General features: G+C 35.0%; 1 protein-coding gene across 1 annotated transcript in view; it reads right to left on the bottom strand.

Annotated features, from left to right (window-relative positions):
* Positions 1–7,078: 7,078 nt before the first annotated feature.
* Positions 7,079–27,644, bottom strand: part of LOC145261234 (retinol dehydrogenase 12-like) — a 35,309-nt gene continuing 14,743 nt past the window's right edge. Inside the window, exon 2 of the mRNA XM_080119603.1 lies at positions 7,079–8,106. Within this exon, the coding sequence (XP_079975729.1) occupies positions 7,185–8,106 (922 nt within the window). The 3' untranslated portion in view covers positions 7,079–7,184. The remainder of the gene's footprint in view (positions 8,107–27,644) is intronic.

Genomic DNA, 27,644 nt, shown 5'->3' with positions numbered 1-27,644 from the left:
TCTCTCTTGACTTAAATTAACTGTCTGCTATTTTTAAACACAGAATATTAGAATAATTGTGAATGATTTTTTTTATTTTGTTAAAAATACATTTACCACATCTTCTACTGGATCACTTTTCATAATTTTTGGAATTTATACTAATTTCGACATGAAACAAGTACAAGTGCTGGACGATTAATCTGAATCAGAAAAATCGGAACTTTGGGGAGGGGTATCGGAAAAATTTGTCTCCTTTCCAATGCCAAAACCGTTTTTTTTATTATCTTTTTTTTTTCATTTGATTTTATTCAAAACAAAATCTTTCACTGTCGGTAATAATGATAAAATAATAAATATTTATTGATTTGAAATTAACAGTAAAACTAAAATCTATAGATCACCCCCTCCCACAAGTGTGTTTTTAAACGTTTGAGAAAATATCTGCACATTTAACATCTATGATATTAAATAGTATTACTAGATTAAAGATATTATTGAACTAGTTTGGAATTATTTTGGAGATGAGTAAATTGTATAATTTTTTTTATTTAAACTACCTGCTTCCCACCTGACTACAACTTTGATGTCTTCAAGTCCAACGTTAACAAATTCCTAATGAACCGCCCCCTTAAATAAACACTTCATCAAATCTCCACACTAACGTACTGTACTTGCAATAACCCTTATCCCTGCATGGCTTCCGGGCCTTGATAAGTGGTGACCACCGTGTAAAAAAAAAAAAAAAAAAAAAATTATTTGGATTATTACCCTCATCTTCTAGTTGTTGTCTTCATGACGTTTCAGTCAATTATTCCTCTGGCCTTCGTCAGGTTTACCGCGACGAGATAGGAATGTCGAATCCTCCAACTATATCCACAGCAAACATTCCTATCCCGTCGCAATTAACCACCTGACAAAGACCAAAGGAATAATTGACCAATATAACTTCCAGTATTAAGTTATTTAAGGAAATACTGTATGTCTTTTTATTTACTTTGCCTTCAATAGTTGTCATCTCACCACGGTTTGGCCAACTAATTCACAGACCGGCTTTGGGTGAGATTGAAATCGTTACCTCCAGACAATGCTCACCTGGAATCATACATATTCTGCATCTCTATCCGCTGCACCACTGGCCCCAAACTTTGCTTCTTGTTGGAAATATAATCAATATCAATTACATCAAATACAAATGATTTGAAGAATTTGCTGCTGTCTGTATACGAGGCTTGTCTGAAAAGAAACAGGATTGGGCGTACCCTCTAAGTAAACCTGATGAAGACCAAAGGAATAATTGGATAAAAACGTCATCAAAACAAAAATTAGGAGATGAGAAAAATAGTCCAAATCTATATATGTAAAGTAGTAGCGTTTGTGTGTGTCTGTGTGTACAACTACCAATCATCAAAGAAATATAAAGGCCATATGTGTGTACACCTCTCCTGGTCAAGAAATATTAATGCGCATGTTAGGATACTTCTGTCAAAGGAGACATTATATTGTATACGGACTTTCAATATATAGCATTCTTCAAACCACATTTACATTATTGAGTTACGGTCATTAACACATTACATTAAATGCAATCTATTTAAATAATTACCTCAATGACATTACTTATTCGACATAATAGCTTTGTTTCAACTGTACTGATTAAAAATTTTTTTAATTGTTTAGTTTATTTAAATTTCAAGTTATACTTGATTTAACTTATTTTATCTGAAATCTGAAACCGTTTTATTTTCAAACCAAAACCCAGAAAACCAAAAGGTTAAATAACCGATAGTTTAATTGAAAAAATGTTTTAAACGGAGTACGTTATTAAATATTTCCTGTTTTTGTTTTCATTTCGAAGTATTATTCTAAGCTGAATTATTATTTTTATTCGGAGGAAATTTTTTTCACATATTCTTAATTTTTAAGTAACCTTTATATTTGTTAGAGAAAAATAATTAAAACTAATGTCCTCATTTACTTGCATCCTCACGAGGGCAGAGTTAGTCAGAGACACATGTGAACAAAATCCATCATCCCCTGCTCTTTTTGTTTTTTGTTTATAAAATTTAATCGGTGTTGCCCAGGATTTATTATAATAATTATACCATAGCAAGTGTGTTTAATTGCCTGCAAAACAGATTTTCTTTATAATTTATTTAATATCTTAAATTAAAAGTGGTCAATTTTTACGACGTGACCCAGCGTCGTTTAACCCCTAGAAAAAAATGGTCAATGTAAAGTTTCTTTCCAACTCCTCAAAAAACTTGAAAATGACGACTTTTAATGGTTTTCGATGGTGCTGAAAACGAACACCACATTTAAATTTAGGGCAGATAAGTAGTTTTCATGATATGAAAAATTACTTTTCCAAAAAGTGGGGGATCAGTGATTTTCCTATATAAATTTAACGTAAAATGGGCACCCACTTTCTAACCACCTAATAACTTCTTCATATCATAAAACAAATTTAACTGATATTCGTTTTCAGCAAAACATTTCACAAAAAGTCAAACAGCACCTCCTAATGTAAACAGACTTTTTGTGAAATGTTAAACTGCAGAGGCACCTGTTCACAACTATACAAGTTGTATAAATAAAAAAGAACGAAAAACAAAAGTATGCTTTTGTAAACTTACTAACGGGATAATTAGCGTCCTAAATTATGAGATGAAAAAATGAAAGCATCTCTTACTAAAAAAAAAAAGTGCCAATTTTCGGGGGTGCTGAAAACGAATATCACAGTTAAATTTGTTTTATGATATGAAGAAATTACTAGGTGATTAAAAAGTGGGTGCTCATTTTAGGTTAAATTTATATAGGAAAGTGATCCCCCACTTTTTGAAAAAGTAATTTCTTCATATGAAAACTATGTATCTGCCCCAAATTTAAACGTAATATTCGTTTTCAGCACCACCGAAAACCATTAAAAGTCGTAATTTTAAAGTTTTTGGGGTAGTTGGAAAGAAACTTGATATTGACCAAAAATATTAAGACCTGGTTTTTTGTGGCCTAATACGTTTAAGCAGTCTTTATAAATAATGTTAAAGAAGAAATTTTGAAAAAAAAATTTAACATTTTAGCGTGTGGGATAACTTTTCTATATAAATTTAATGTAAAATGAGCACCCACTTTTTGTCCACAAAGCGTTCAACCAGACGTCATCTCTAGTATTTTTTTCAAGGTTGGCGATCGAGGGGGTGGGGTGGACAAAACATGACAAATATAAAATTTTTTAGTTTTTTTTGTGGTGGTGGTGGGGGGAGCGGGAATTACATTTGAAACATAAAATAACGATAAATTTAATTAATTTTTATTAAACCATTCTGCACTTTCACCTAACAATTTTATAAACAGAACAATTTTATAAACAGAACAAACCCCAAAATATGACAAATTTGGGGGGGGGGATTACATTAGAAATATAAAATGACGAAAATGTCATTTAATTGTTTTTTGAATTAATTTTGGTAGATTTTTTTTTTTTTTCCTTTTTTTGCGATTGCACGGGCATTCACTGCTATTTTCATTGAAATAAAAGTTGTAATGATTTATTTTTAATTATCTTTTCTTTGGGGGTGGGGGTATTTCCAGTGCTCAATATCCGGAGAATAGTTTCTTCTCTTTGTAGCCCTTCTGCCGAAATATCTGGTGGAGAGGGTATCACATACTTCTTTTTTTGGGGTGATTACATTTACATGTTTTCATCCGTTCTTTTATTTTTGTTGCGGGAATATCCACATTGCCCATGATGAAAATGATTAGTATACCGGTGTGTTTCAAACAGAACTTCATGTCAACCCAGGCAACGCTAGATACCCATGCTAGTGATTAAATAAAAAGTTATACAATTTACTCATCTCCAAAATAATTCCAAACTAGTTCAATAATATAGCAATCGGTATCGACCTGAAAATTGGAAGAAACATTGGATTTATATATTTATAAGGCCAAAAAATCCAACCTTGATTGCCCTTTGGGGCCCGTGGTGTGGTGGATAGAGATGCAGAATATCTATGATTCCAGGTGAGTATTGAGCTAGAGGTAGCGGTTTCGATCTCACCCAAAGTCGGTCAGTGGATTAGTTGACCAAACTGTGGTGAGATGACAACAGCTATTGAAAGTAGCAATTGCTGTGGATGTAGTTGGAGGATTCGACATTCCTATCCCATCGCAGTTAACCTGATGAAGGCCAGAGGAATAATTGCCCAAAACGTTGTGAAATGATTTTTTGTGGGATTTTGGTCCATTTCTCACTTAATTTCTTATTTAAAGCCCACAAATTGATATGGTGGGAAGCTGAGACTTTACTCTCCAAGATCAAATACCAAAGTCCAACAGGCTGAGGTTTGGATATGATAGAGGACATTACTTTGAAATGAATTCCGGAATATTCTTAGGTCATTCTTGTGTTGTTTTTGCTCCATGAGCAGGAGCTAAGTCCTGCTGGAACGACCAATGGCTTTTTTGAAATGCCTTTTAGTCCAGGGCAATAATGAGGATTCAAGAATGGTCTTGTGATAATTTTCCTGGTTCAATTTAAAACCATCATCTACAAAAACTAGGGGACTTCTTCCAATCTTATCACGGCCCAGACTATTACCGAGGCGGCAGCTTACCTCTGAGTGACAACCAATGACTCAACATCTCCAATATGAGACCATATCTGATCACTGACCTTAACATGTTGTTGAACATTGAATTTCTTGTCGTCACTGAAAACCAAATTTGGAAGCGTACCAACAGTGATTCAACATAAGATGATTTCCGCTTTTTGCCTCCATTTCTGGACAGAACTTGAAGATATGTGGTGCTTCTTTTGGTGCTTGCATGGAAACGTTTTGAGGTCAGTGTGGAGAATGGTAGACATAGTTCCAATGGATACTTTCCCCTCATTTGCAAAATTTCTGCAGAATCGTCTTTGATTCCTTTGTGACCAGACGTAAGTGACCCCAACAGATCGCCGACTCTCAACGTCGTGTATCGTGGAATTTTCGTTCGACTATTCCTCTTATGGCCGGATCGTCATTTTCTTGCTGGCGACTGTCGATGGGAACACTCGCGGTTTCACAAAAGTAGAAATAAAATAATAAAGCTCGATCTAAAAATACCTTGAGATTCATTGTTTGTTACTTCCTATCCATTGTTTCCTGTTCCTTTGTCTATTGCCCCTCCCCTCTCCGCACTTAGTGACTCAAGTCCACCTAAGGCCCACTTTATAGTATCACACCTCTTCAGTTTCTCCCTGGTGGATTTTATCAGTTGTTCTATTCTAGCAGAATCAGACTGACCCTGACAGATACATTAGTAACTTCACCAGTTGATGTGAACTGTTTTAGTGCTCTCCACACTAACATCCGGTTCACATTTAAAGTCTTTGCAATGTCTCCTGCAGACTTTCCGGATCTTGAATAGCTCTACAAGGGGAATTTGTTTCGCTAAACCATCGGGCATATTGTCAAAAGTAACCTTCAAATTAAACTTTATCCATATACCCATGAAAAAGATGAAAATTCACTAAATATAAATAATAATAGAAAGTTGTAACGGTAAATATTGAACACCTTGTATATAAAAATAATTTTATAAAATCAACAGTCGGTTCTCTACAGTGCAATGTAGACTACAATGTATTATGGACTAAGTCACTTTGGAGAAGGATGTGAAGCATCCTCCCGGTGCACAGTGATGGGTCCTCAACTAGAGTAGGCGATCAATCGATTTGATTTAAAAAAAAAAAAAAAGGGGGGGTGGCGTAATTCCTCCGATTTCAATGACAATAAAAATATGGGAGAATGAAACATTTATTGATCATCATTTAAATCCCGGGCAACATCTGATTTCCTTGCTAGTATATTATAATTTTTAAATTAAATTAACAAAAATATTTTGTTATACTATTATGTCCGAACAGAAAATAAACTCCATTTTTTTTTTTTTTTTTTTTTTTTTTTAATCTTTTTTTACAAAGGAGTCACCAACTATCAAGGCCCTGGAGGCCACTGGTCAAAGATAAAAACGCTTTTATGGCAGATCGTTCTAAAATTCTTAAAAAAGAAAAAAATTTGTTTGGATGCAATTTTGTTTTTATTAAAGAAATGCATTTGAATTGGCGATAGAACATTTGAAGTACCAAAAATAACATGTATGAGGGTCTTCCAAAGGTAAGTAAAGAACTATAGTATAGGGTGGAACGCTAAAATTGCCGCCCTTAAAGAAAACAACACTACAGCTTTATTTTAAAACTTCTATTGAAAAAAAAAAAAAATCATTTCAGGTAACTTGATTATGTAGTAGAGCTGACATCTATTCATTGTAGCCGCCTTCAGTCACAATCACCGCCTCGATACAGGTCCGGAACTGGGAGCATACCTTTTTTACAAGTGCCGGCAGGAGTTCAGTGAATACTTGGTGGATGGCGGTGCTCAAGCTGGCTTTGGTGATGTTGTTGATGGTGATGTTGTTGATGGTGATGTTGGTGGTGTTCTCGATGTATGACCAAATGAAGTACTTCAACGGGTTCAAGTCAGGGAAGGAGTGGGGAGTAGTGAGAAAAGGTTACAAAGTCATAGCACTCCTTCTGAAGCCAAGCCTGGATCTCTTTGAACTTGTGCACCAGTGCAGAGTCCTGATTGCACCAGGGATTACCACACTCTTCAGCACATCTAGGTACACTTTGGTGTTGACTTTCAAGATGTGAGTAGGCATGATGTGGCCTTCACTTGAAACCACACCAAAGATCATAACTGGGACCAGAAACTTTACACCTTGGGCATGTCCCTGTTATTCATGGCAATCCAGCGATGCATTTTGAGAATGCTGGTAATGGTCCTGTTGTCATAACTGATCGGTAGAGAGCACGAGTTGTATAGCAGCACATCTCCATCCAATCTCGCTCGTTAACCATTGTGTCACTTTCAGACATGATAGAAGGCTCCTATCGCTCTTAGGATTTGTACACAACTGGCCAACTAATAGATAGTCTGCATCTAAAAAAAAAAAACGGTTTTCATTAAACGGAAATGGAATCCTGTTGTCTTTTCTATGGTGACAATTTTATTGTTCCACCCTGTACTAAAAATAAATAGAAAAAAAAAGGTAATTTGTTTGATTGCAGTTGTATTTTTATTAAACAAGAAATTTTTTTGATCAATTATAAAGTCTTGCCCCTTTTATTCAGAGTGGCGGAATCCTCACAAAAAATACTTTCAATTAGCAACAACAGGTTTCCAAATTGGTTCATCGAGTGGGGAAGGAGGAAATACAGGATCTTCCTTAGCAACAATAAATTCTGCCCTGGGCTTATTCAGAGACGCAGAAGGACTTTCGCCCTCTGATTCTTCAACACAAGTTTCCAAACTGAAAGGACGGATTTCTTCTGGTTTCATTTCAATTATTTGCTTTATGGAAAGGCTTTCTGCTTTCATTTCTGGTTTGTCATCTTTTCTACCTTCCATCTTTTCAATGGTCGTATCTTTGTCAACTGATGGCTTTGCAGGTAAATAATCCTGACACATCTCGTAACTGAATTTTGATAGTTTATCCCACTCTTCCTTGTCTCTAGCGAGTTTACTCAACCTTTCTGGGGCATACTTCATATTTGCAAAGTATTTTCCCGTTACAGATACAAGCGTTGGATCAACCGCCATGTACACTATCGTTTGGCATCCATATTTGGCCGAACGTCCAAACATGGTGGACAGTCCAGAAAAGATTTTATTCAAGAAAACCTTCAGTTTATTTGCACAAACCCTATTGGCAATTTGTGTCTTCACCATTCCAGGATGAATAGCATTAGCAGTCACACGGGTTCCATTCAACTCCTCTGCAAGTGCCATCGCGTGATAATAGTTTGCCAGTTTGCTAATGGGGTAGCCCTGCAATTTGGGAAATTTCGTTGTTCCATCTTCCGAGATGGGCTGGTAATCAAGCTTACCCCAAACTGCCCACAGAGCCTCGGAGCTAACATTTATAATTCGGCTGGGTGCAGATTTCTTGAGAAGGTCGAGAAGCAGCTGAGTAAAAAGATAGTGACCCAAATGGTTTGTGCCAAAAATCATGTCAAACCCTTGCTTGGTGACTTTTTCGTCATTCAAACCAATTCCAGCATTGTTGATTAGGATATCTAACCTGAAATAGATAAAAAAAAAAAATATTTAATTAAAAGTATGAACATTCACATGGTTAACTATTTATACAAGGGTCGTTCAAAAAGTAATGCCTCCTATTTTTTTTTTATTCCACTCGAATTGATCAGAGGTGATTGCAAATTGCTTTGTTACAATGACTGAACTTATGCATTCATGACCTAAAAGTTCCATCTCTGTTCTATCAAGCACTTATCGTTGGCAAGTTTTTGACCTTAAAGTACTTTTTGTTTAGCTCCTGACATTAAGTGGCTTCATGCCTTATCTGGAGCCATTTCGACAGAAAAAAAAAATTTATATTTCCCTTTTCAGTTTTTCTTTCAAATTTCAGTCAATTCCAAAAAACAAACTCAACCAACTTTCATTTTATTGCTGGCCACAATTTCTCCAGAGTCAAGCTTTACAATTTTTTCCCCTACTTTTATCCCTGCAGATAACAATTAGATAGCAACAATTAGACGTCACAACCAACCTAATATAATAATTTCTATTCAATAAAAAGAAAATTAAATTTGAACAATAATTATTCAGTGTGAACTCAATATTCATAAACCTTTATTTTGGAAATTTGGATATTTGTAAAAAGCATGACGAATATTTAAAAACATATATAGATTTTTAAAAAACTTTATTTGCATCGAGTTTTACTCGCACCTAAGAGTGTCCTATACCTTTACAAAGCCACAATTCGCCCATGCATGGAGTATTCTTGCCACATCTGGGCTGGTGCATCTGTTACATGGAAAGGGCTGTCCCCTTTCCATGTAAATAAGAAGAATATTAGGTAAGTAAAAATGAGATTGGGATAAGCCTAGAATCGAACCCTGTAAGCAAAGTTAAGAAATGGAATGTTAGGAATTAAGTCTATTGTTAATTCTTTTAGAAATCTGAATATTAAATATGTCAGTAAAAGAATAAACAATGCAAATTAAATTATATTGTTTAAAATAGGTTAGATTAGAATTGAGGATTCTTTTGTTTGTCAAAAGTGTGTTGGACAAACATATGTAAAGCTACATGATATTGGTCACGTTTGAAAAACACACTTTTGACGTCATAGACGAAGGACATTTCTCCATATTAGATGTTCAGATTTTAGTCAGTCAGCAAGAGAGCAAGTCAGTTGGTTAGTTGATCCCTTGGAAGCGAAGGGAGAACTTTTAGACTATGTAGATCCAAATTTGAATTCCTGACATCATCGACTGGCCGATTGGATGAATAAAGAAGTCATCGTTATGTTGTAACCGTTGTCTTGTGTCATCCTTCATCATGAACGAAAGGTAATTGTGTTTTATCATCAATTATAATGAACATTGTGTAACCCTTTGAAGATTATGTATCTCCCCTCCTCTTTGTTAAGAACTGGGTATCATATCACCCTCTCCTCGGTATATGTTAAGAAGAACAATCCCCTGTCTGATATATAAATGTCATTATCATTCTGTGTTATAAGAACTGTTAATACGAAGTCCCCAAGAAATATAAGAACTGTATAAATATAAGAACTGTATAAATGTCTCCCTCATTATCGTTATATATGTGCCCAATACGAACTCCGCATCATCTTTAAATATATACCCCTGCTATTCAACACATCTACCACTAGTCCCTCGCTCTTAGACAGATCAAAAAAAAATCAGCTTTTTCACATTTTGGCCTCCACTGTTAGCTTTTCAACTTTTCTTTCCAGCTTTTCAACTTTTCTTTCCAGATTTTAATCAACACCAAAAACAAACTGTTTCCTTTATAATTTAGCAATATAACAATTGTATTCTTTGATAACGGAAGTCTGTAAGTCATTGGACGATGATTGGTTAGAGTCAACCACCAAGGCCTAAAAAAGAAAGTGTCAATACAGTTTTAACATAACAATTGATAAAAGATGCAGTTTGTATAAAATAAAGCCTGTAATAGTTTGTCAGAGTCTCAGGATGTGGGCTGGTGCATCTGCCACTAGTCTCTCTCGCTCTCTCTCTCGAAAAAAAAAAAAAAAAGAAAAAAAAAGAAAGAAAGTACGGCAAAATATGAACCTGCTATTCATGATCGTTTGGATCGTTTATGCGCATAAGCCTGAAGAGTCCTAGAGTGGATGAAACGCCGAATATTCAGTGTAGCTTAATCACCATATATATTTTATAAATTACTAACTAGCTCTACCTACATATTGACCACTTTTGAAGTAAATACTTAAAGTTTATGCATAAATCTATACTTTCGTATATTAATTTTATGTGAGTAAATTAAGTAATTATATATATATATATATTTACAAAATCCTATATCTCTGATGCATCTACCACAATTCTCTCTCTCGCTCTGAGACAAGAACCAAAAAAGAGTCACGTCTAATAAATCGCACACTATCAAAATTCAACCCCTCGCAGAAATGTTTCATCCCTACGTTTGTTTTACAAGTATTTTAATGGAATGTGTTCTGATAAACTCAAAGCATTTGTCCCCCCACCCCACCCAAACGTAAATACTCCTGACTAACCCAACAAGCACCAAAATCCCACCCCTACATTGTATGCTGGAAAGCTTTCTACTCGAATTGCTAGATTTTGGAATTCCTTCCCTGTTCCCCTGACCATGCCGACATGCAGAAGTTAAAATGTATGTCAACAGACATCTTGTTGCTCAGTGTAAATATGGACTCAAATAGTAGCTGCTTGCATATCAGTGACACTGAGCTTTGTTAGGGTTGGTTGGTTGTTTTTGTTTTACGGCATATCAACCCTTTTCGGGTTATTTAATGCCAAATACAAAGATTTTGAAGAAAAATTTTTAATAGAATATATTTGTTGTTTTCAAATCAGTTTCTATTTAACCCATAGTTGGGAGCCTTACAGGTTCTACCACTCCGGGTCAGAGTGGACCTGGGAGCAATGGTAATTAAAGGCTGGCTCCACACTCCCCAATGCCCGCAAGCTGAGGCCTCACCACTGGATATAGTTTAATGTCATATCCAGGACCCTTTGTTAGGGATAAATAACAATATAATTAAAAAAAAAAAATGCAAGCATATGTTTAATGTCATCCTTTTTTTTTTTGCTACTTATCCTTTGATATTTTTCAATACAATTCACACGTGATAGACACGCAGGATAAACGAATGTACACCTATTCAAAGCAATGGTAGAAAACTTAAAATAATCGTTTTTTTTTTCTTTGATTTTACTTCAATCGAAATTGTCAGAAATCAAGGAGCTAACATGTAAACTCTATATGAGATGCCCCGCTCAACGTTGTGTAATGGTGTGAACCGCTTTTGTCTTCTGTTCTTACTAGCAAATATACCCATGCTTTATGTGGGACGTTGTATGCTCGGGTACCCGCAAAGCGAGCACTCTTGCAGTAAGTGGATCTTGTAAGAGCAACTGTTGCTTAAGGTGTTTAAAAAATTTTTAACTTCCTCCTTTTTTTTTTAACTTCCAACCATGAACTTTAAAGCAAATAGATTATATCAAAGTTGATACTTACATTGTTACATATGAAAATTGAAAGAATTACAAAGAATCACAATAATTAACATCTGTTTAATTGGTTGAACAGAAGGGGGTGGAGCAGTGTGATCCGATTAAAATTCACAAAAAAGTTGGCCGATGCCATGGTGGCAGCTGCCAGGATGGTGACAAACCCCAACTTGGTGTGAACCGTCCCTAGGTGGGGGAGTTTATCAAGAGCCATACTAAATATGAACTTAGCCTTTGACCTTGAAAAATGTCATCATGTCAGGTTTGGTCATGATCGGCCCAGTGGTGTGGGCTGGAGGATAATTGTACACACACACACACACACACACACACACACACACACACACACACACACACACAAATCCTACTACTTTATATATATATATATATATATATATAGATGATCATGATGTCATCTCACATTAGCAGCAGTTGACGGGTGTGCACGGGTTTACAAGTATATAAAACAAATACAAAACAACTCCAAAGGAAAAATACTAACTTTGACCACTTTCTGTAAATATTGGTTGCATTCTGGGTGCGTGCGTGACACCATTGTGGGAAACTATCCTTTGGACGTTAAGGTCCACATCTACATCTACTGTCGAGGCAGTGTTTGCCAGTTGATTGATCAATTGATTTCCTCATCTCCTGAGCCATGATCTGGCTTCAAATGAATCAAACTCACAGTTCTAAGTTAAGCCATGAGTAATATTTTGACCACGTTTGGTGACGATTGGTCCAGCAATGTGGAATGTACACAAAGAAATTCAACCAAAAAACAACATTCATGTTGGCGGAGGTAACAAACCAATGACAATGTTGTTTCTCCTGCTACCGTGTCAAGTTTCGGTGAATTATCTCCCTTTCATTTATCATATGCATATTGGCAGTATTAGGATTGCACTACAGAAAGGACACAGTTGCTATATCACAAAACCACGTGGTCTACTTGACAGCATTGTACCGACCCACAGCATTGTTTCCATAGTCTTCTACTTCATCTTCTCTTCAGGACACATTCTCAGATTGGTGGCTGTCGAAGGGGGGGGGGGCATGGGTTCACAGGTATAAAAAAAATAAGGTCCATATCTTAGTGCCAATTAGTCAGCTGATCAAGTCATCTTCTTCAAGCCATGATCTCCCTTTGGCAGACTCCAACTAACCTGTAAACCATCACAGCCCCAATCCTCATAGAACCCATTAGCACAAAACCCATCGACACTCCTAAATATCGTAAAGTCCATGCATTAACTCTAAAATATATTAACTGAACCCCTGTTAAGTCCTTTGTCCTAAAAGGACTACCTCACCTTGCTTAACAAATTTATTTCAACTGCCTATCCATCGTCTTTCCCCCGCTTTGTTCACCTGATAAACCTATTTCCTCTTGTTATATGTCTTTTTCTTTTCTCCCCCACTTAACACTTTGTGGGATGAGGGTGAGGGCTTGATAGTATCACATTTATATAAAAATAAAAAACTATTAAAAAAACAAAGCTTTCAATTAAATAAAATTGTAACCAATGCATGATAGACACGTTCATTTATTTTCATTGTTAATAGTGAAAAATTTTTTTTTTATAGTACAGCAATTATAGAAAGAATTGCTAACTTAAATAAGCAGTTCCTTTTGTGTATTGGCATAATTTAGTTGTAAATTACACTCTTCTGGAGGTTGAAGGTTCAATCTGCAGAGCGGACAACACTCAAAATACAATTGTGAATTACTTACAAATTCTGGTTGAAATTCTGTGCAGATTCCCCCAAGTTTGACAAAATATACCTGAAGAAGGTCGGAGGTGATATCGACCAAAACGATGTGAAAATAATACTCAAGAAGATAGTCTGAATAATGTAATTAATTTTTTTTAATTAGCAGTATTATCTATATATCTATCAAAGCAAGAATGTGTGTGTGAGGATACTTCTCAACCTATATACTCAACAAATTTTTAATCTACAGACTTGAAATTTGGTATATATGGAATTTAGACATGTGGAAAAATTTAATCTGCTTTCATCAGGAAAAAAGGGCTACTAAGGGGTAAAAATTGAAAAATTGGTACGTGGGAAGGGTCATCAGATTTTTATCCGTTTGCTAAACGTTTCATGCATGCACATGTGTGAATGGTTCATGTTAGATTCTTTATAATGAAAATAAGTAGGTTTGAAAACACTTTTTAAAGATCGTGCCAAGCTGGCCTAATGGTTATCGTGTTTCACTCGTTGTCTTTAGGTTTTTGGTTTCCATCTCAGCTCGAGTATTTTTTTTTTTAACTTACAAGAAGTGAACTGTTTAGAAAAAACATTACTTGCATGGACACGTCTCAGTTTCTTCCCCCCCCCTTTTTTTAAAAGAAATTTAACGTTACGTTTGATACTAGCAGTATTTCTGTTTATATTAAATAAGAATTCTACATTAATTAAAAATATAATATTTATGCATATTTACAACGGAGCAACGCCGGATGGCCTGCTATTATTTATCTATAAATATAAAAGCAAAAATGTTTGTGTGTGTGTGTGTGTGTGCGTTTTCGTGTATGTCAAAGAAAGTTTTTTTCCGAGAAGCGATCGGTCGACTCACTTCTTAAAACTTTTTATATCACGTCTAAATGATAATGTCTACAAGTTAACAACCGGGGTCGCCTGTCTATTTAATTTGCCCGACTTTCAAAAGATAAATATTCAAGATTTTTCGATCGCCGCATGTGCATTAAGCTTTATCGTATAAAAAAAGAAGCGAACAGACTCGCGATTAAAGTTGTCGTCATTAAGTCGTCAAAACGGGCACCTGCCATTAAACGTCGCACGTTATTTTTATTTTTATTTTTTTTTTTACACTTTATTATTTTCCAACTGTGCGTCAAGGCTTCGGTTTTTTTAAAAAACAAACACCCGGCCAATGATTTTTGTTTTCATTTACCCAAAACACACACACCTCCAAACACCCGGGCAACGCCAGGTAACCCCCGCTAGTATATAATAGAATGCAAAATCCAAATAACCACTTTATTCATTAAAAAAAAAAAAAAATCAATAAAATTTACGGATCATTTTGTCTACACAAACAACCAAATATGGATCAATATTCTGGATTTTTCATATGTGCTGCTTTTCAGAAGATCAAAGAGCATGCCCAGAAACATGAGAAAATTAAAAAAAAACAAAGAAAACTCACATTGATATAGTATTACGTAAAATACAGTTGTGAAGAGAAAGGTTTTTCTAATATTTATTAAACGACATTGTTTAACATGAACAGGGTTCAGAAAAAGTATGAATAACTATGTCGAGAAAGGCCAGAAAGAAAGAGAGAGAAGTAAACAGAGAGAGAGAGAGAGAGAGAGAGAAGTAAACAGAGAGAGAGAGAGAAGAGTAAACAGAGAGAGAAGTAAACAGAGAGAGAGAGAGAGAGAGAGAAGAGTAAACAGAGAAAATAGTAAACAGAGAGAGAGAGAGAGAAGTAAACAGAGAGAGAGAAGAGTAAACAGAGAGAGAAAGAGCGAGAGAGAGAGAGGGGGGAGTAAAGAGAGAGAGAGAGAGGAGAAGTGAAAAAAAAAAAAGAAAAATAGTAAAACGATTTATTTCTCATAGAATGTTAAAGCACTTTGAAATGACTTGTCACAATTTTCCCATGTTGTGGAGGCGGTAAAAGTTTAAAGATAAGAACAGCTGGTTTATATCAGATCCTATGGCTACGAGGATGGTGATGATGATGGTGATGATGGCGATGATGATGATGGTGATGATGGCGATGGTAGCAAGAAGGAAAAGAATTTTAGGTGGAGTCATGTTTTAGTCATCTCTTCCGAATGACCATTACTTTTTATGGTTTCATGAAATGTTCCAAATTTATCTTTTATGAAATATTCTTTTCTCCATCAGTAGCTCCTCCCACAATTGTTAAAGCCATTTTTGCTTTCATTTTTTTCTTCTTTTAAATGGTGGGATAAGAATCTTTTTCTATAATTTTACTCAATAATTTACCTGATAAAAAAAATCATTTCTTGCAAGGCAGGAAAATGGTTAAACAAAAAAATATTTTTTAAAAAAGGAATTCACTGTTTGAAACACTCATTTTAAGATTTAACAATTAAAAAGACAAGACGAGTGTGAAATTATTTTATATAAATATTGCTATTTATTAAACATAAATTTGAAAAAAAACTTTGGGTTTGTATTACTGTACACAGATTCGAAAAAGTTGTCAAAAAACAAATAAATGTTATCAAAGACAAGAGAAGTTACTTTTCTACATAACTGAATAATTTTCTAGTGTTTTTATTTAATGTAACATGTTTATTCAGCTCGAAAAACATACAGTGTTTACCGATGTATTGGAAAATTTAAAACGGCGTCCGACCCTCTCTTTGACACAGTAAGTTTGGGAAAAAGAGTTATAAATAAAAAACTAGACGAAATACTGTTAGAAACTCGCTCAATTTATGTTACCGCAACATAGGCTGGCATATATTCGGTGGATTTTAACAGTATTTTGCATATTTTTTTTTTAACTCCTTTTCCCAAACTTACCGTGTCAAATAGAGAGTTGGGCGCCATTTCAAATTTTCCAATACATCGGTAAACACTGTATGTCTTTCGAGCTGAATAAACATGTTACATTAAATAAAAACACTAAAAACATCCAGTTAGGTAGAAAAGTAACTTATCTTGCTTGATAACATTTATTTTTATATATTTGTTTTTTGACAACTTTTTCGAATCTATGTGTATAGTAATACAAACCCAAATTTTTTTTTCTTTCAAATTTTCGAATTGTAAAATATTAATTTTCAGGAAATTGCACAGATTATTGTCGCGACTAATGGTATATAAAATATATATATATATATATATATATATATATATATGTATCATGAGAATAATGGAAGAAGTATTCCGACAAAATAGAGAAATAAAAATAAAAAGGAACAAACCGAGTTATGTGTTCATCAACGTCTTGAAATAAAGACAAAACGTTGATGAACACATATATATCTCATTCACATACAGTACTGTTTCACTGTATCATAGCTCATCAGTGCGGCTATACAAGCAACTACCTCAAGCCAGGATCGAAACTCAACCACCCAAACGACAGTCAACGCTTCTCACCATTACACTATTTAGTTGCTGCTGTGCAGGTAGTGAATTAACAACGTTTTACATCGTCCAAATGCCAAAGTTCAATTTGTTTACACAAAGAGCATCACTTAATATGCTAATGGAAGTTTGTATATCACTTCCCAATAAGTTCAACCCAAGATATATATATATATATATATATATATATATATATATATTTATTTATTAAATTTATTAATACAAACATTGATGGCTACATATGTGCATACATGTTTCTGTAATCACCCGCGTTGGGGGATTACATCTTCAGACCAAGAATTATCGTCGGACGATAATTCTTGGCCTGAAGACGTAATCCCCCAACGCGGGTGATTACAGAAACATGTATGCACATATGTAGCCATCAATGTTTGTATAAATAAATTTAATATACCTGCTCTGTTCACTCATTGAGCACTCTTTGGTAGACACATGTTTTATTGGATGTACTTCTAGGAAACTAAACTCTACTGTCTATATATATATATATATATATATATATATATATATATATATATATTAGTGTTGAGACGATTAATTGGAACCAGAATTGCGAATCAGAAAAATCGGAAGATTTGGGAGTATCAGAATCGGAAACATTGATTCCTATTTTCCGATGCCAAAACGATACATTTAATTGTTTTTTTTTTTTATTTTATTTTGTTTAAACCAAAATTTTCCATTGCTGGTAATAATAATGATAAAATAATAAATATTTATTGATTTTAAAATACCAGTAAAGCTAAAATCGATAGACTTTACAAGTGTATTTTGACATTTAGGAAAATATCTATATTTAGCATGTGTTTTTTACGAAAATCGGGGAAAATAACGACTTAATAGTTAAATAATTAGAGATTTGTAAAGAATCGGAATCGGGGGAAAAATATTGGAATCGTCCCATCACTAATATATATATATATATATATATATATATATATATTACACACACACACACTCACACTTTTGAAATAAAATTTTCTAATTATTTTTATTCAAATATAAATAACAAATTCATTTAGATAGCTCGATAGTGCAATATTAGAGCTAGAAATACTTTTTCTAATATACTGCTTCACCAGAAACAGACACTCATTTTATGCTCATTCAAGAACGGCTCAGTTTTATTTACTATACAAGCATACAATTGTTTCTGCCCTTTATATTTTTATATATAGTTATCTGCATATATATATTTTTTTTATTATTCTTACATCAGTCGGGCCACTCATCAGCGTTAATATACAGATAAACCAAATAACAGAAGTCTCCTATACATATATATCACCTGGAAGAGTCGAAGAGTCGAAGGTCGGGACAGGATAGATTTCTAGAGTCAATTCTGTATTTTTTTTTTTTTTTACTCTGCTAGGGTTTTTCCTATAGAACCAATTATGACGTGTGTACACACACAAGTCTGTACATATCTAAATATTTTAAATTCTGAATATACAAGGAAAACCAAACGCACATACAGAAGTCAATACAGATTTTGGACAAAAAATCTCAATGTCAGCTTTTCGCTTTAATCAAAGTATATTTTGGGATATTTTTTATGGAAATCGCACCAGACAAAGCATGAAGCCACTTGATGCAAGAAGATAAGAAAAATATTACTTTTTTTTCTTTTTTTACTCACGTTCACTCCTAACAAGGCCTATTGCCACTTGGACATAAGCCTAGGAAAGATTACCAAGATGCTAGTTTATATTACATCTAAACTTCTGCATATCAGTACAGTCAGGGAAGCAGGCAGCAGAAAGGGAATTCCAAAGTCTAGCCGTTTAACAAAAGAAACTATTACAGTAGAAAGCTTTCCGGCATTTAGGGACCTCAACAGTGAAGGCGTGAGATTTTGTTGCTAAGTGGGTTTGTCGGGGATATATACGTTTAAGAGGCACAAGTGCAATGAGTTCATCAGAGCACATTCCATCAAAATATTTACTTCAGGGTCAAAAGACTTGTCAACAATAAAGCATTAAAGTAACAAAGAGTTGTTCACAAAGAACATCTCTTATTTGCAGCCTCCCTGGGGGTTTGTATAGATTGATCTTTTAAAACGAGGCATTTCAGGTGAAAACATTACATACTTACATGTCATGTCGAAATTAGTAAAAATTAAAACATTATGAAAAATGATCCAGTAGAAGATATGCTAGATGTATTTTCAAGGAAAACAAACCAAAAAACTATCGGCAATTACGTTCTAAGATTTTGCATGTAAAAATGGCAGACTCTTAAGTTAAGGGAGATAAGTCAGTTTGTCATACTGAATTAGTCTCACATTAAAACATACGATAAAACTCGATAATTTGATAAATTCTATTTTTACTTATTTTTCTACTGGATCATTTTTTTGAATTTATGCCAATTTCAACACGACACGCAAGTACGTAATGTTTTTTTTTTTTTTTTCACCAGAAATGCGTTGGTTTAAAAGTTCACCGAATCAGCACAAGCACCGACCAGTTTTATAGATTTGAGGCATTCGCGAGTTTCTAGCGCCTGTATTGCATCCTTCAGGATGCAGTGTGATGAAATTACTCAGACACCCTGATGCCAACCCTTAAGTGACTACGCCTCCTGCCTCCTCGTAATAGGGTGAAAATTGAAGTAGACATTTCAGCATGAGTCATACGTTTGCAAAAACCTTTAAACTTTCGCGGATATGATGTATTCAAGAAGACAAAGTTGAGTCGAATTCGGTTACTTGAATTAATAAAACAATCGCAAGAGGCAAGATCAAAAAGCCAACAAATGGAGAACACGGCTCAAATTTCTATCAAGGTTTACTTTTCACATTGTTTGCTACCGTAATTTAAAGGTTAACTTTCTGGAGAAGAACAATGAAAAAAAAAAAAAAAGCAAGTTGAATTTTATCTACAACTAGCAAGCTGCCCGGCATTGCCCGGTCGTAAAATATGCTTAAGTACGATATTTTAATTTATGCAGATTTCATATTTATTATTATAGAGTCAATACTTTATTGGTATTTAGTTGCTTCCCCAAAAAAACAAAATGTGACACAAGGTCGTTTTTAATGTGGGAGAAAACCAGCTCCCAAAAAAGTGGCACACTCTGAAAGTAAGCAAAAATAAAAAATTGCCTAAGTATAGAAGGGGTTCTCCATCATTGACTAAGGACAAAATAAACTCAAGTGTAGCATAAGAACAGACACTACACTCTGATCTTGGTCCAAAGGCCAGATAATATTGTATTTAACATATAGAACTGGTTTCAAAAGTTAAAATATACATGCATATACATACACGAGATAGGTGCCATCAACTAAAATCAAAACCAAAACATTTAGTGTTACCATTTTAACTATTGTCGGGTAAGAAAATGTGAAAATTTAACCGACTTTAATATGAATGTATATTTGTGCATGCAAATATACAATATCGTCTTCAAGTCCAATGTAAACAAATTTTTGTTGAGCCGTCTCCTTTAACAATCAAATAACACCCAATTTCAACCACTAACGATTACTACATCATTGTCTTGGTGATCACCATGCACGCATTAACTTTTATTTTCGAGTAGCCTTTAGGCCTTGATATGTGGTGATTCCCTTGTAAAAAGAAAACAAAAATGCACATAAAAAAGAGTATTTTAATTTTATTTACACCTGCCAAGTTCTAATTATTTTCAATTTTGACCTCTTTCAAGTTAACAGACCAAAAATTGACGTAAGAGTTTGGGAGAGACCGTTCCCTAGACAGACAAACAAGCTCACTTTTATATATATACACAAGTGGGAGTACCCGGCGTTGCCCGGGTGTGGAAGGGTGTTTGTGTGTGTGTGGGGGGGGGGAGGAGATAAAATAACAGTAAGAAGTCCAGGTGGAAAAAAAAGTGGTAGTAGGCAGGCAGGCAGGCAGGCTCGAACCCGTGACGCGAAGGCAGAAAAGAAAGTGATAGAAAATCTGACATCTTACTGATGCTCCATGACGCTACCCGACCGGAAGTCAAAAGTATTACAATTAAGTGAAGTTAATCCAACCGATATGATGACTTGCAAAAATGGCGACTCAAAAAAACCGACCCCTCCTTGTAGAAAACTGCCCAGTTTAAGGTGAAGGAATTAATGTTTTCGGACTTTTTTTTTATATTTGCCGTGCGAAATGGTCGAGCTTTAAAGAGATACCGATCTCGTGAAGATCCATCGCCTCTGTTGAAAGTTTTTCGAGCCATACAAACACATACACATTTTGCCCTTACATATATGTATATATATATGATCAGATGTGCCTGGCATTGCCTAGTATTAAACGTAACGTTAAATTCCTTTAAAGAAATTTTTTTTTTAAAATTAAGGAAAATGCAATAAGAATACAAACAAAAGAAAAGAGTTCACTTCTTGTAAGTAAAAAAACTCGAGCTGAGATCAAAACCAAAACCTAAAGATAGCGTGTCAAGTATGATAACCATTAGGCCAGCTTGATACGATCTTTAAAAAGTGTTTTCAAAACTACTCGTTCTTCACATGAACGATTCATGCATGTGCAGTCATGAAACAGTTAACAAAAATAAAAATCCGATGACTCCAAGTACCAATTTTTTACCCCTTAGCAGCCCTTTTTATCCGAATGAAAACTAGTCCTGGATATGACCTCAAACTATATCCGATGGTGAGACCTCAACTTGCGGGCTTCGGGGAATGTGGAGTCACCCCTTAATTGCTATTGCTCCCAGGTTTACTCTGACCCGGAGTGGTAGTACGTGTTAGGGTCCCAACTATGGGTTAAATAGAAACCGACTTGAAAAAAAAAAAAAAATAAAATAAATATTTGATTAAAAAAGTTTTCTTCAAAATCACTGCATTCAGCATTAAATAACCTGAAAAGGGTTGATATGCTGTAAAACAAAAACAACCAACTGAATGAAAACTGATTAAAAATTTTCTGCACGTCTGAATATTCTATATACCAAATTCCAAGTCTGTAGATCTAAAATTTGTTGAGTGTATAGGTTGAGAGTTGTCCTCTCTCACACACACACTTTTATAGATATATATTGAATATATAAACGGCTATATGTCTGTCTGTTTCCATATTTTCAAACTATCTCCTCAGAAACTAAAAGTCGCAGAGCAGCATTAGGAGCCTCAAATCATTGGATTTTTTATGGACCGTTCTTTTATGGGTCTTTAGCTGATTAAAATAGTTTTGAAGAGGTCAAAAATGGGTCAAAATTGAAAAAAAAATCGTTATACATTTTGTATATTCATCATAGTTTATTTTTAATCAGTCCATGTGTGTGTCACGTTGGTACAGTGGTTCGTCACCAGCTTCGAATGCTACAGTTTTGCTTTTGGTTTGATTCTAGCTGATACTTTTTTTTTTTTTTTACTTTTGAAAGCACAACTAATAATATATATGAAATCTGGACAAATTAAAATATCATATTTAAGCGTATTTTGCTTTGTTTCATTTTTTTTTTTTTTTTGGAATATGACGTTTTCGTTTAGTGATAGGCACGCACAAAGACTTTTTTATTTATTTATTTTTTTTAATTTCTTGATAAGCACCAATGGAAAGATGGTGGGATCCTTCTACCGCTCCAGAAGATATCTCACTACTGATGCAATTCTCTATCTATATAAAAGCCAAGTACGTCCAAGGATGGAATACTGTTGCCATATCTGGGCAGGAGCTGCTAAAAACAGCCTATCCTGCCTTGACAGAGTACAAAATAGACTTCGTGGCTTAGTGGGGGATGCTCTTTTCTCTACCCTGCAACCTCTCTCCCACAGAAGAGACGTTGCGAGCCTATCCTTGTTTTATTGGTATTTCCATGGCAGGTGCTCGTCTGAACTCCAATCTCAGGTCCCCCCCCCCTCGCCAATCTTTCACGAAAAACACCCGTCTAGCTGAATCCACTATCAAAAATTTCCCCCACTCTATATTTGTGCCTAAATCAAAATGCGGATTCCATGAACAAAGCTTCTTTCTTAGAACTGCACACCTGTGGAACTCTGTTCCGTCTACCTGCTTCCCACCGGACTACAACTTGGATATCTTCAAGTCCAATGTTAACAAATTCCTAATGAACCGCCCCCTTAAGTAAACACTTCATCAAATCTCCACACTAACGTAATGTACTTGCAATAACCCTTATCCCTGAGTGGCTTCCGGGCCTTGATAAGTGGTGATCACTGTGTAAAAAAAAAAAAAAAAAAAAAATATTTGCTCATTATTTTTCAAGGGAGGTAATTTAAGTGAAAATTACCTCAAGGGAGGTAATTTAACATGGCTAGCCAAAGAGATTTACAGAGCAGCAAGAAGAGTTGATAAGCAGAGTGAGTAGTAACTACTCTCTCTATTAGCAAATTTTTTTTAATTGTTTTTAAGTCCAATGATTGTTTTGATCCCATTGACAAACGTTTCATGTTTATGTTCAAACTAGCCTGGATGCCTGGCATTTCCCGGATGTTTGGAGGTGTGTGTTGAGCAAAAAAAAAAAAAAAAGTGATAGTAGGCAGGCAGGCAGGCTCGAACCCATACCATGAAGGAGGCAAAGAACGTGAAAAAAAAAAAAAAAAATGACGTCTTTCCTGTTGCGTCCATCGCCAAACCAGAAATGACGTAGGTTTAAATTAAGGCTAGACAATCGAAAAAAGGGGATGACTTTCGAAAATATTGGCGAAAAAAGTGATCCTTGTAGCAAAGTGCCCAGTTGAGGGTGAAGGAATTAATGTTTTCAGCCAATATTTTGATATTTGTCGTCTGAAGAGTTGAGCTTCAAAACGATATCAATCACGTGAAAATCCGTCGCCTCTGTCGAAAGTTTTTCCGAGACATACATACATTTTAACAGACAGGTGAAATTTATATTATAGATGTTTCTTTTCAGACTTTTCTTTAGGTGGGGACTGACCTGGTTTTCAACAAGTTATCCATTTCTAAATTGTAAGTTTCAAAAAGGAACAGAAAAGAACTCTTTAAAAGGGATTTTTTTTTACCCCTCGTTTTGTTAGGATATCTAGGTCGTGTTTACAGAGAAATAATTTTAACAAAAGCATACTCCCGGCCAAAAATATAAGGAACAACAAAATAATTATCAAATGTACCAAAAGTTTATTTGAATAAAAATTATGAATCTGACGCAGGTATTTGCTGTGAAGAAGCAGCAAACTTGGTTAATTATTAAAAAGAAGATAAGTTAAAAGTATAATGTTTGAAAAGGTCATTTTCGGCAAAAGATTACACAGGTATAATCAAGTCGCACTAAAGTCAGGCCAATTCAGTGAAATGACAAAAACTGAATAAAATGTCCTTAGGGTGTGGCTACAGTGACAATAGTAACTCAAAAGGCATGTTTCAAGTCGTCACAAATATAACAACTTGAGAGGATATTGTCGTTGGTTGATGATTTGGCCTATGAATAATCAGCCCATCGAATTCCAGTGCGTGCATCTTTTTCCTAACAACCAACCATCCATAACCGTCATCCACAATAAAGATATATTATATTTCTATATAGAGTCGCTAACCTGATAGGTCATGAACCATCATCTAAGCTTCAACCTCTGTCCCATCGATGAAATATAGAGTCGCTAACCTGATAGGTCATGAATCATCATCTAAGCTTCAACCTCTGTCCCATCGATGAAATGTTGCATCGTTCTGCTTGTCTTACAAGTATTTTAATGGTAGATGCTCCGACAAACTACAAGCACTTGTACCCCCTCGACGTAAATACCCCCAATAAACCTGACAAGGAAGATCCCACCCCTACACAGTAGTGATCCCTAGATGTAAGGAAACCTTCTACTCTAATAGTTTCTTCCCCAGAACTGCTAGACTTTGAAACGCCCTTCCGGGATTCTGCTTTTCCAACTGTACTGACATGCAGAAGTTCAAGTGTAATGTGAACAGACATCTTGCTGCTCATTTTCCTACATAGTACTCCTGCAATTTATGTCCCCAATAGTAGCCCTCTACATCAAAGTGGGACTGTGTCTTGTTTGCGGTGAAAATGGAATATCAGCATGTTATTCTTTTAAACACAGAAGAAATACGAGGGGAAATGTGACTATCGATGTCCAGAATTTTGTGGTGTTTATATACCCCGGGATACAGCATTAAAAATTAGTGACAAAATACAGTACAGTATATAATACACCTGTATATAATCAAATAACATTATAAATAACACTGTAAAGCAGGGCAAATACTGTAATCAGGGACCAGAAAGACATTGTTCTGTGACAGGTAGGTACGTCATAAAGATTTTTCTGTATTTTTTTTTTTAAATTAGGTTGAATTCTGGAAAAGAAGGTGTGGTTTTTATTGAGGATGATCGACTGATTGAAATCTGGAATTGAGATTGTTAATCTTTAGATCAGATTACAATTGTTACATCAATTAGGTCGAAAATTTTGATTCTCAGATTTATCCCGGTTAACCATCTGTCGAAAATCGCTCTTAACAAATCCCCCAGATGGCTTCAAGGTTCTTCTACAAATAGACTGATGTAAATGAGATGAGGTGTTCAAACCAACCTTAAGTTTCTATTTAATTCTTTAGGATTGACTATAAAGCCAAAGTCTATCCATATTGTTATTTATTTATTTTATTTTAATATGCAATGTAACCCGAATATAAAAGAGTTGTTGCGACCGGAGAAGAAGTCTTCTATCCGTGTTTCTCTCATATCCAGGTTTGGTCTATTTTGTTTAGTTAAGTAGGGGAACACTTCATATAACGCTTTTTACGTACAGAACACTGGTTTATTTAACAGTTATAGACAAAAAAAACACAGGCAACAAGTGAAGCATGCATGGTCCCTTGTTAGTGCACAGTGAACGAGGCCTAAAAAAAAAAAATGACTAAGTTCAGCATTCCCCCCCCCGCTCTCATTTAGCCACCATAGTCCGTTCGTCCGTTTGTCTGTCTGCACTTTTCTCAATAACTACGCCTTGGAATTGGTGGAAATTTTGCACAAACATTAAACATGATATGAGTAAAAAAGTAACAGAACAGATTTTCCAGGAAAACTACGGCTGCCCCCCCCCCCCCCCCCTCCAGGGGTGTCTTTCACATTAAATGGCTAAAATTGACACTTTTGTGCTTCTTAAAATAATTGATGCCTTGGATTTTTATAAAACTTTCTGAAAAAGTGTAACTAACTGATTTCTATATAATTTTGTTTGTCTATACTTCACGATAACTCTTGGGTGTGTCCCAGGGGCTCTTTTAGGACTAATAAAAACGCTCCATTTTTGAGACTATTTTACTATATTTGTCCAAAATTTTTGTGTATGTCTATTTAGCAGTTTTGCATGGTGCTGAACTCAAATTTATATATGCTAAGTAAGACCCAGGAGACTTTTGGGGCTAAATCGGGGGGGGGGGTGCAAATGATAGTCATTTCTTTTTTTTTTTTGCATGGTGCAGAACTCAAATTTACATATGTTAAGGTCTAAAACTGCACAGTTTGTTCATTTTTACCAAGATTTGACGTCCTCTGGGGACTTTTGGGGCTTACTGGGAGTAGGGGGAAATGCTGAACTTAGTCATTTTTTATGCCTCATCCGCTGTGCACTCAGAGGGGACCATGCATACTTCACTTATTTTTTTTCTTTTTAATTTGGTGAGAGGAGGATCACTACTTAAATGGCAAGTTAACATGATCAGTAATGGTGGAACTTTGGTAGTTATTTAAGAAGATGGCTCAACAGGAATTACTTGCATTAGATTTGAAAATGACCATGTTATAGCCAGCTGAGAAGCAGCCCCACGGTATTGTGTTCCACAGACGAACAGTTTTAGGAAAGAAACTCTGCTCATGGAATTTTCGTTTAGTTTAAGGCACAGATAGAGAACAAGGAAAATTGTTGACAGTCGTTGTAGCTGGAAGAGTATTCATTGCGAACATTTTACGGAGGAAGGAAGAGATTACAGATTGGAGCTCAGTCGAACACTTACCATAAAAGTAATGACAGAGCAGAGACAAACTTGCAATGTCTCTTCTGCAAGAAAAGGGAAAGTATGGAGGTGAAAAGGTTATCCGAAAGATAAATACATTTTGGTATAAACTCCGAATTGCTAAACTTTACATGTGAATTCTTCAGGTCTTATTTTTGTGATTAAGCCCTATACGGTTTTTGTATATATTGTGCAATTTTTTTCTTATACGGGTGTAAGAAATGAAAATACTGAAGAACGGCTTAACACAAAAAAAAGAAAAAAAAAGATAAATAAATAAAAAAATATTAAATTTAAACGAGTAAATATAAGCAATTAAATGTCGAAATTAATTATCACAAGCCATTAATACTTGTGAATATCTAGAAACTTCTGATGATTAAATTTAATGAATATGGGTATTTTTCTCAACCAATCACACGACTCACTTGGGTCTCTAGGGATCCCACAATTTTCTCTACTAGTGCAAAATGGACTTAACATCGCTAAAAAAACATTACAAAGTTTCTATGATTAGGATGGACCCCCCCCCCCCAAAAAAAAATAAATAAAAAACATAACTGTTCTTTGGGGTAATTGCACCAAATCCGGGAGTTATTGCACCAACTAAAAAAAAAAAGTGCTCTTTATATACACGGTTGTCAAAAGAGCCCTTTTACCCCACAGTTCGGTACTTGATTTTTAAATGTTTTAATTTTAAACTCATGAAAATTAGTAAAGATGTGCTTGCTTCTATTATTTGTTAAAATTAATTAAAAAGATGTTTAACCTTGCGTTTGTCTCATTGGATGTTTCGTCACCACAATTTTACTTAAGTGCTCATAATTCCTAGTTGGCAACTTATTTGTTTTCCTCTCTCCCAGTACTCTCCTGACTCAGTGAGGGTATAGCTGAATTGTATCTCAGTTTTCTTTGGAGGTGAACCAGATTGAAAGGTTATGTTTAATTGCCATTTCAATTTATGAAAAAATCAAAAAATAAAC

The sequence above is a fragment of the Euprymna scolopes genome, chromosome 37 (assembly GCF_053919585.1).
Source record: "Euprymna scolopes isolate OS-2025 chromosome 37, ASM5391958v1, whole genome shotgun sequence".
In the NCBI taxonomy this organism is placed as follows: Eukaryota; Metazoa; Mollusca; class Cephalopoda; order Sepiida; family Sepiolidae; genus Euprymna; species Euprymna scolopes.
Note: the sequence above shows the minus strand (reverse complement) of the source record. Positions and strands in the feature narration are given on the sequence as shown.